The sequence below is a fragment of the Pezoporus occidentalis genome, unplaced genomic scaffold, assembly GCF_034315485.1.
Source record: "Pezoporus occidentalis ecotype Australia unplaced genomic scaffold, CSIRO_AGI_Poc_V1 ctg280, whole genome shotgun sequence".
NCBI lineage: Eukaryota > Metazoa > Chordata > Aves > Psittaciformes > Psittacidae > Pezoporus > Pezoporus occidentalis.
The window spans coordinates 1040001-1050337 of NW_026914719.1; the positions used below are offsets into that span (position 1 = coordinate 1040001).

General features: G+C 60.7%; 1 protein-coding gene across 1 annotated transcript; it reads left to right on the forward strand.

Moving 5' to 3' along the window:
• Nucleotides 1-3804: 3804 nt before the first annotated feature.
• ALX3 (ALX homeobox 3) lies at nt 3805-9453 on the forward strand. The gene is made up of 4 exons (XM_062625682.1): nt 3805-4042; nt 6690-6982; nt 8536-8598; nt 9142-9453. Exons 1-4 carry the CDS (start codon nt 3805-3807, stop codon nt 9451-9453), a joined length of 906 nt encoding a protein of 301 aa, XP_062481666.1.
• Nucleotides 9454-10337: the final 884 nt, after the last annotated feature.

Consider the following 10337-nt stretch of genomic DNA (forward strand, 5'->3'; position numbering starts at 1 on the left):
TCCATGAAATGCAAAGGAAAACAAAGCAATGGGCTCAGCTTTAATCCTGCACTTTGTGTTTGCGGGTTTTCTTTCCTCGCTTGGTCTCGCTACCAGTCCTTTACAGCACGCTCCAACATGGAACACTGCTCTGGAAAACAGCACCCGGAGGAAAACGGGAACAGAGAGAGCTCAATAACGCCCAAAATAACCCCCAAAAACTGGAATTCCAGCAGATTCTTTCTTTTCCCCAGGAAAATCCCCCTCACTGGCAGAGCTTTTAGAGCCGATGTGTCCCTCCTCGCTACATCGGCAGGGCTCTAACGCAGCGCAGCAGCTCGGGATGTGCACACAATCCCATTGGAATATCATTTTATACAGGTTGAGGTCTTTTATGCCATTTCCACTCTATCTCGATGCAACGGAGACACAAATCTACATGGGTTTTGTGTCCACGCGGTAGGAAGAGGGAGGAATGCAGAAACGCACTGCGTTTGTGTGCAGGATTACCACGTACGATTGCATGGGCCTGATTTACCAGCGTGTCTGTCTGGGTGGCTATAAATGTGCATGAGTATATCAATATGGTTGTGTATATATATATGTATATAAATGTGGATGTGCATATAAATGTGGATGTGCATATAATGTGCATGTGTATATAGATGTGCAGGGGGCTGGAACTGGATGATCTTAAGGCCCTTTCCAACCCTAACCATTCTATGATTCTATGTGCATACAAATGTGTGTCTATATGTAAATATGCATGTCTATATAAAAAGATGCGTGTGTATGTATGAATATGCATGTCTAGAGATGTAAATACGCATGTGCCTATAAATCCATGTGCAAACCCATGAAGCACGTGTGTGCCACAGGCTGTCCCCTGCCTCTTGTGCATCATTATGACACGCGGGGGAATGTCTGTGGCTGTGATTCTGCAGGCCCCTTTTCTACCTCATGAAAGAGCAAACCTGACCCCATTGGGGCTCTGGTTGTGATCAGCAGAGATTTCCCCACAGGAATCAATAAAGTCATTTTTTCCTGCCATCGACGTGCACATTCCTAAGCGAGATCAAACCGTAGCTGGGATGGAGCTCTACAGTGAGTCAGATATTAGGAATGGGAGGATTTTCTGGGATGTTTGGGAAGGAGAGAAGGATGTGCAGATGGGAAAGGGTTGGGGATTGAACCGGGATAGCTCTGCAGCAATGAAAAGCAACCATAAGAGAGGGCACAGATTCCCTTTGCTGCTCAGGCCTGAGATCATTGTCCCTGTGGGATGCAGGGATGTGCCCAGGACAAACTAGACCATGTTGGCGCTCAACATGGATGTAGACCAGCCAGCGATGGGGCTTCCCTTGGGCTCAGCAGGTCCTCACCATGGGATGCAGAGCCTGGAGGAGGGGACACAAGCAGGAGAGCAGCCACTGGTGGTCCTCATCTACCCTATTTGACCTTGTCCTTGTAGAAGGAGAAGCCCGTTCCCATTCCCGTGCACTAGGCATTGCTCCGTGCCCCACCAGCGTTCCCAAGGCTCTGGATAACTCTGCAAAGCCTGTGCAGGGATGTTCATACAAAGCACAGAGCTACACAAACCCTCCTGGCCTCCTGCTGAGCTCTCATGATCCCAAGGGAGCAGAAGCAGCTCTCTGGGATCATTGGAGATGGTGGGGAAAGCCAATGGGATGCAAAGAGGGTGGGGGAGCAACTCCTCCTTCCAGCAAGCAAGAGAGAAACCAAGGAGAGAAGATGAGTGCCCATAGAGCATCCCATTGGGGCCCTCCCGCTGCACTTGGTGGCTCCATTGCCACGGGTTGGTGGCAGGTTCAGGAGCCCCCAGGAGTCCCTGTCCTCATCCCTGCTCACCAGAGGGACCAACCACACAGCAACCCCTCCCAAGGCCTCGCACACCCCATTCCCACCTTCCCGAGCTCTCTTCCACCTGCCCGGGAGGGTCCTGGTGATGGCTGCAGCCTGGAAAAGCAGCACATCCCAAAGCAAGCCAGCCGTCCCCCTCCGCGCCGCCGGCACACATGGCGAGCCTCATCCCTCCGCTAGGAAAACCCCTTAAATGCCAGCAGTAAAGCAGGAGAGGGCCATGGAAACCTTCACAGGAGTTCTGCTCTTTGATAGTGTTTAATGACCCGCCTCAGGCCGCAGGCCTCAAAGCCCCTATTTAGCCACAATTAACAGCGCACAGCCAGCTGTGAACAGGGGAAAATCTCGGCAGCTCCAGCTGCTGCCAAGGGAAGACGTCGGGAATGCTGCGGGATTCAGCGGGAACCATTCATCCCGAGCATGGGCGAGGAGGGGGCACCCCAGAGCCAGCCCCTCAGTAAGCCTGACCCCAGGAGCACATCCCAACCACTATTCCTCTTGCCAATGCCATTCCCCAGACCAGGAGCTGGAAAATCCAGCTGTGATTTACACCCCACAAGCCTGACGCTCCTGCGAGAACCGGGGCTTTCACTGCAACCACATCGCATCTACCACAGCCAAGGCACCGGGTTTAGGTTAGATGTTCCCCATAAGCTCTTTGGAGCAAGCCTGCCTTGTGATTCCAGGTTTGCTCCGTGCCTGGAGTAACAAAACGCAGCCAAAACAAGCAGCATCCCGCTGCAAAACGGGGTTTAATGGTCAGTGTTACCCCGTTGTTCCGCTGTTCATCACCCGCCTCGTAGCTCATCCCCTGCAGCCCTGAAACCTGCAGGCTGTTTCCCTCTAGGAAAAGGAGGGATGCCAGGAATGAGTTGGAAGTTACAAGCCACAATCTGTGCTCTGCAACCAGGAAAACAGCAACCGGAGGTGGAAACCGGCACCCCACAGCCCAGATAACGGCTCCTTGCTCCGTGCCTCTTGTTTAATCCCCTCTCTCCTTCCCACCAAGCCTTGGAATTCCCAAACCTGCCCCAGCATTTTGCACACAAACACCCCCGAAGCTGTGCATCCATCAGGGGGATGCCCGCTTCCAGGAGCAGCCAAAGCGGCTCCGGAGGGGGTGGATGCAGAGGAGCAAAGAGGGAGGTGAAAGGGTGAAGAAAGAAGATCCAGGCAAGCTCCGATCCCTTCATCCCCATCACCAGTGCCCAGTGCTGGAATGGGGGGACCCAGCAGCAGGAATACAGAGGGAGCAGGACAGGACCTCCCCGGTGCTGAGAGTGCCCGAAACCCACCCAAGAGAGCCCAGCCCTGGCTCCAAAGGCAGAAATGGCACCATAGGATCCCAGATCCCGTGTCCCAGGGTAATGATCATCCCCGAAATGACCTGCCCAGGCCTCCGCAGAGGCCCTGGCGGGAGGAAGAGGCTACAGATGGGTTCAGGGAAACTTGGGAAGGGGAAAAGCCCAGAGGGTGACTGAGACGTGGAAGTTTCTCTCCGGGACTGGGATTTTGGGCTGCTCGGAGCGGCTGGGATGAGGCTCTCAATGAAGGAAGGGCCCTGGGCATTTCCTGTGCTTGGGAGACACTGGGAGCGCTGGGAGCAGAGGAGGGGGCTCCCCCCACAGCCCCTCTATGGGGATGGAGCGGGGGAAGGGGGGGGAGCTGCTGCTCGGCTCGGACCCCCCCTGGGGAAGGAGCTGGGGGCAATTGGGGGGTGGGATTTGGGACCCGAGGGTTAACGAAGGGGCCGTGGTTGGACGCACGTGACTGGCTGGGGGTGGGGGTGTGCATGGGGGGGGGGGGGGGGGGGGCTCAGCGATCCCTCCCTTCCCATCACCGCCCCCCCCCCCCCCCCCGCACCTCCTCCTCCTCCTCCCCGGGCCCCCGCACAAAATCCGCTCCCCGCCGGCCGCCCCCCCCCCGCTCCCTCCAACCTGCGCCATGGAGGCACCGGGCTGCCCGGCCTTCCCCCCGCCTCGCCGGGCCGGGCCCCCCCCGGGGCTGCCCCGGGCTCCCAGCGCCTTCCCCCCGGCTCCCCTCCGGCGCCCGCCGCCGCTCGGCCCCCGCCTGCCCCGGTGTCCGCAGGAGCGGGCAGAGCCCCGGTACCGGGGGGTCTCCAGCCCGGGCCCCCTCGCCATGGCCGTCAATGGGAAGCCGCTTTACCCGGCCGGGGCTGCAGGTACCGGGGCGAGCGGCGTGGGGGGGGGGGGATGGATGAGGGACCCCGGGGCCGCCGACCTCTTCCTCGCCCCCTTCTGCTTCTCTTTCCTCCCTCTCTGCCCCTGCCCTCGGTGGCTGCCGGGACCCGCAGCCCTGAGCCCTTCTCGAGCGGCCCCGGCTTCACCGAAGCGGCCGCTGTCGCGATACGGCCCCGTCGGGTCGCGGATGGCGTCCCCCGACGGGAGCGGGGAGCCGGCAAGGAGCGGGCCGGTGCTCCCGTGGGTCGGGCAGCCGGGACTGTGTCACGACAGAGACTCGGGGCTCCGGGGTCGTCCCCACCGCCCAGGACGGAGGGGGAAAGAGGCGGTGGCGGAGACCCCGGTCCCGCTGCCGCGACGGCGGCTTCCGCCGGGGCCGGGGCCAGTTACCGGGGCCGGAGAACGGCCCCGTCCCTCGGGGGAGGCTGGAAAGGCCTCAGCGGGCAGGACCCGGGGCTCGCAGAGCGCGGCGCAGCCCGGGGCAGGGCTCCGGAGCTCCAGCGCTCCCGGTTCCCCTCGGCTCCACACCGGATCCCGGCGGGACGAGGCGCTTCCCTGGGGCTCTCCCGTTGCTTCCAGCGGCCGAACAACTCCCGCCGCTCCCTCGCACTTCCCCTCCCGGCCGGGACCGTCGGGGGCTCCCCGGTCCCACGGCCCTTTTACCCCCCTTGATAGAAGACCAAGGCAGCGCCGCGTGTGTAACGGGAACCAGGTGGGGCCCGGCAAGGCCCCCTCGCAGCTCCCAACCGGGAGGAACAGGTAGAAAACACCCCGAGGGTAGCGGGGGCACCGGGACCGGTCCCTTCGGCCGCGCTTACCTGCTCCCGGTGCACGGTGGGGATGCTGCTGGGTCCAGGGGGGAGCTTTTGCTGGTTGCTGCTGTGTCCTGCCCGGTTCCTGGGTGCCTTTTCCATGCCCCATCCTGTCGCCAATGATCCCTTTGAGCCCTCCTTTCCCCCAGCAATGGGACAGCTGTTTTCCAGCTGCGAGATCCCCAGAGCCGCTGAACCTTTTGGGGTGGAAATAGCACTATTCCACACCATATTCCCTTTTCCCATCCTCTTTGTCCCCCTGCGCCGCCGTGTTTATTTAGCTACGCGCCCGCATCCTGCTCCCTTCCTGCTTTCTCCTTCTTTCGGGGCATTTACTCATTTGTCTCCAATGCCGCGGGTCGCTCAGGAATTGCCTTGGAAAACAGGGAAGAAGCCCAAACCCGATGCCTCCTGCAGCAGGATTAGCTTTATTTCCGTCCATTCTCCCAGTTTTTAGGCCTATTTGGGCGTTTTCCCTTCATTCGGCTCCTTTGGGACTCGGTTTGTATCACCAAACCCCTCAGCCCAGCCCTTCGGAGGACAAAGCGGGCAGGGAACAGCGATTTGGCCTCATCCCTTGGCCGTTACCCACTGCCGGGCACGGGGCAGGCCGGTACCGAGGGGATGGGGAGCAATTCCCGCTGCCAGAATTCCCCCCAAAGAACGTTTTCCCACTAATCCGAAGCAGCTGGAGCCGGGCTCTCGGCTGCTTCCGGAACCCCCAAATCGCCTTCATTAGCAAACAGCCAGAAATCAAAACCAAAAGTCCGGAAAAGGCCTCAGCGGGGGCTGAAGCCCTGGGTGGGTCCATAGGGATGGGGACCCCCATTCCCCCGCTCCATTAGGATGTGGTGGTTAAACGGGCCGGGAAGGAGGATCCATCCCCAGGAGCCGATTTTTCCCCCTCACTGGCCCCAGGCCCTGCCGTGGGCCCGATCCTGCCCCTTTGAGGGGGCCAGGGGGTCTCCCCATGCCTGAGTTGCTGGAGCTGGTGCTTGGGGGTGAGACCAGGGTGATCCCCAGCATTGTCACGTTCTCCCCTTCCCAGGTGAACCCTCTCAGTGATGGGGGGCCCCAAATCATCCCCCCCATCTGCTAAGTGCCCCCCTCGCTGGTTCATCTCCCTGGGGTGCCAGCAGCACCCAGCATTGGCTGTGGTACCTGTGTGCATCCCTATGGGGACAATGGGGACATGGGGACAAGGGTGACCTCTTACTGTGGGGCAGTGATTTGTCTCCTTGAAGCTGCTTCATTGGACACCCCTGAGCTGCAGCAGCAGCAAGGGGAAGGGGGGAACCCCCAGATCTGCTCCAGCTCTGCAGGGGGGTGGGGAGTCCTCCAGCAGAAAGGGGGGCTCGGGGGGGGGGGAGGTCACTCCTTCCCAGCTGGTTTCCCAAGTTTCAGCTATAGGGAAATGCCAGACCAGGGGCAAGGCGGTGGGATACACTCCATGGGGTAGAGCCCGGGGAGGGGGGTGAGGCACTGTCAGCATCAGTGCTGGAATGGAGCAGGGTGGCAAGGGCTGAGTGTCTGCAGGACCCTCCTCTACCCCCCATTCACCCAGAGCTTAAGAGCAGCATCCAAGAGGGTCCCCAAATCAGACCCCAAGAACCCACTGCCCCCACACACACTGCGACCTTGCCTGCCCACAGCTCCCCCTATGAGCAGGGATTGTGCCTGTCCTGAGCCCATGGGACCGCATCCCAGCACCCTCCTGGGGTGACGGGGACCATAGAGGGGTGGGAGGGGAGGGTTGGGGCTGCCTTGGCTTCATCAGCACCATTGACACCCCCACCCTGTGCCTCTCCCCTGCCAGGCAGCGAGAAGGGATGCAAAGGTGGGTACCAGGTGATGCCCGCGCCCTGCCGGGGCCTCCCCAAAGGCCCGGGGGAGCTGGGGTACGCAATGGGAGCCCCCCTGGGCGGCCTGCACCGGGTCCCCGAGCTCCCTGAGCCCCTGGGCAAGAGCAAGAAGCGCAGGAACCGGACGACCTTCAGCACGTTCCAGCTGGAGGAGCTGGAGAAGGTTTTCCAGAGGACGCATTATCCCGATGTCTACGCCCGGGAGCAGCTGGCGCTGCAGACGGACCTGACCGAAGCCAGGGTGCAGGTACCGGCCCCATTGGCTCTCATTGGGATGGGTGTGGATGTTTTCCCTGCTGGAAGGTGGCTTTCCCAGGAGGATGATGTTAAATCCCAGCCCGATGATGCTAAATCCAAGCCCAGGCGCTGGCTTCACCCCAGCTCCCTCCACTTCTCCCCATGCCCCCTCTCTGCAGCACCTGAGGGGTGGGAATCTGGGACCTCCCCCCCCCTCCATCCCCTAATGTGATCCCACCCTGTGCATCCCTCAATCCCAGACCCCTTTCCCACCTCAACCCCCAGTTCAGCTCCCTCCAGCGCAGGGATGGAGCCGCTCAGCACGTCCCGGGATGCGGGGCAGGATGAGGACCTCCCTCACCACCCCGGCACCAAACCAGTGAGCTCCTAACAGAGGCATCTCCCTGTGGTTTGAGGCTCCCAGTGGGAAGAGGCGGCTGGAAGGGGCACCCGGCAGGGAGGAAAGGGAAGGCAGGCGGGACATGAAGTGAGCAGGGAGCACCCATTGGGTGCTGGGTGCTGCCCTCCCCATGAGGCAGGAGCTGGGGACAAGACACTTACCACAGCCTCTGAGCCCTGGTTTGGGGTGGATTTAGATGCAATTACCTGTAACCATGAGAGTGCTGGGACAAGCATCCCGGTCCCGCATCCCAGCCTGCATCCCAGTCCATCCTGCATACCAGTCCTGCATCCCAGCCTGCATCATAGTCCATCCTGCATCCCGATCCTGCATCCCGATCCTGCATCCCGATCCTGCATCCCAGCCCTGCATCCCGGTCCTGCATCCCGATCCTGCATCCCAGCCCTGCATCCTGGTCCTGCATCCCAGCCCTGCATTCCAGCCTGCATCCCAGTGCTGCATCCCAATCCTGCATCCTGGTCCTGCATCCCAGCCCTGCATTCCAGCCCTGCATTCCAGCCTGCATCCCAGTGCTGCATCCCAATCCTGCATCCTGGTCCTGCATCCCAGCTTGCAACCCAGCCTGCATCCAAGTGCTGCATCCCAGTGCTGTATCCCAGTCCTGCATCCCAGTGCTGTATCCCAGTCCTGCATCCCAGCCTGCATCCCAGTCCTGCGTCCCAGCCCTGCATCCCAGCCCTGCATCCCAGCCTGCACCCAGCACCGGTTCCCAGCCCCATCCAGCAGCACAAGGGGGACACGCAGGTGGGTCACAGTGACCACACAGGACCCCAAGAGCCTCATTCTGCATCAAAACCTGGGGTAAAGAGGGCCCAGGAGGACAAAAAGAGAAGCAGCATCCATGGAGCAGGAGCACTTGTTTTCCAAGAGGGATAAAAGGTATTATCCACATATTATATGGATATAGGTGTATCTCATATGGCCACATACGTATAGCCATACATATACAGCTATGTATTATATGGCTGGTGAGCTCAAGCAGGGCTGTGCACATGGGCAGCTTCCCCCCTTCACCTCCAGTGTACCGGGATGCTGGGATACGGCATTAGGGCTCTTTTCCAGCCGGGAAGATGAGCATGGAGCAGGGCAGGGGCTGCACCCCCAAAGGTGCCTCAGCTCAGCCCCCCCCCCTCCATCCCCAGGTCTGGTTCCAGAACCGAAGAGCCAAGTGGCGCAAAAGGGAACGTTATGGGAAAATCCAGGAGGTGAGAGCTGTTCGGGCAGGGATCCCTGTGGGATGAACCCCAACACCGGGTTTGCCCCTTCTCTGCACGTGGTTCCATCCATCCTTGGGAAAAACACACGGGCCCGGGTGGAAAAGGAGGGGAATAAAAGCAGCATCACATTGTGCCCATCAGGACAATGCTGCTTTACATCCCCCTGCGTTTCCCGTGGGAACACACCCTTTGGGGCAGCTTTTGGGGTGTCGTCCCCCCCCCAAACCCCACATCCACCCAGCAACGCTTCCTGCCCTTTTCCTGCTAAACTCCCCTGTTTTCCCCTCCTTCCAACACTGAAAAGCATCAAAATCCTTTAAATCTCTGCTCCACGCACTTCTCCGATGCCCAAATCCCTGCCTGGGGAAGGGAGGGAAGATTCCAACCGGGATTCAACCCCCCTGGGGCAATTAGAGCAAAGCAAAGGCAGCCCTCGATGAAGGGGATCCAATGGGATCCGATGGGGGGGGGAAATGGGGTTCCCCCCCCCCCAAATCTCACTTGGGGCTTTCCTCTCTTGGTCTCTTTCAGCTCCAGACCAGTCTCTGGCCCAGCTCCGGTCCCAGGAACCCCGCGGGGCTCCTGCCCCCTGAGAGCATCCCGGCCCCCGGCCTGTCCCCGTATCCCCACGGCAACATCAGCGGCTTCATGGGCATTCCTGCCTCTCCCGGCCCCCATCCCGGCCCCAACAGCCTCTACCCCCTGCACGGCCTCCCCCCCCCGGCCCTGGGCACCCACCCCTTCGAGCCCGCACCCCAACACCACTACAAGTCCCCTGCATTGGTGCCGCTGAGGGTGAGGAGCAAAGAGGCCACCAGCAGCCTCTTGAACTGGGCTACATGATCCCATGGGATCCATGGACCATCTGCCCCCCCCCCCCCCCAGCACCAGGGTTTGGGAGCAGGTTGCTGGGGTCACCCTTACCCCCCCCTTGTGCATCCAGATCTCCATGAGCTTTCCTGCATCCCAGCCCGCTGTTGGATACCCCTGGGTGATGATGGGGGATGAAGGTCACCCCCAAACCCCATCTGCCCCAGTAGGGCTGGAACTGGAGCTTGGGACCCTAAAAGTGGCTCCCAAGAACCCTGACCCCCCCCCCCCCCCCAGCACCTTCAGACCACAGGAGCTGATGGAGATACTGGTGGGTTGCAGCTGGGGCCCCCCTGACCAAGCCGGGGGGGGGGGGGGACACACCAGGTTGGTTTGGGCTTAGCACCCCATTCCCCAGCCCATGTGGCCACTGCATCCTTCCCAGTACAACCAGCACTGGCATAAACTGGGCTCTTCATGTCCCGGTCCAACCATAGTGGGAAGACCCCCACCCAAGATGCTGGTGCTCGGGGGGGGTACTGGGGCAATTGTGTTCACTGAGTCCTCAAAGCCCCCCCCTCCAAGCTATCGGCTGCCCTTTATGCTCCCCTTTGGAATGGGGATCAACTCTGGGACAAGGGACAACCCCCCCCCTCCCATGGGAGATAAACCAGGATGGGGTGGGATGAAGACACCTGAGCTGAAGCCCTGGGGGGGGGGGGTACCCACAGCCTGTGACACCCAAACCAATGAGGTGAGGAGGTGCACATGGGACCCCCACCCTGGTACCACCCCGGGGGCCCCAACACGGGTGTCGGGGCACCACAGACCCCCCCCTGGGGAGGCACCAAACCTGCCAGGGCAGCCCCATTTGGGTCAAAAGGGGAGCCAAAGGGACCCTAAATGCTTCAAGACAC

Excerpts from the sequence above, each read along its gene's own strand:
- ALX3 (XM_062625682.1), top strand. The coding sequence starts at position 3,805 with ATGGAGGCACCGGGCTGCCCGGCCTTCCCCCCGCCTCGCCGGGCCGGG. Across the intron at positions 4,043-6,689 it reads TTACCCGGCCGGGGCTGCAG|GCAGCGAGAAGGGATGCAAA; the intron begins GTACCGGGGCGA and ends CTCCCCTGCCAG. Across the intron at positions 6,983-8,535 it reads TGACCGAAGCCAGGGTGCAG|GTCTGGTTCCAGAACCGAAG; the intron begins GTACCGGCCCCA and ends CTCCATCCCCAG.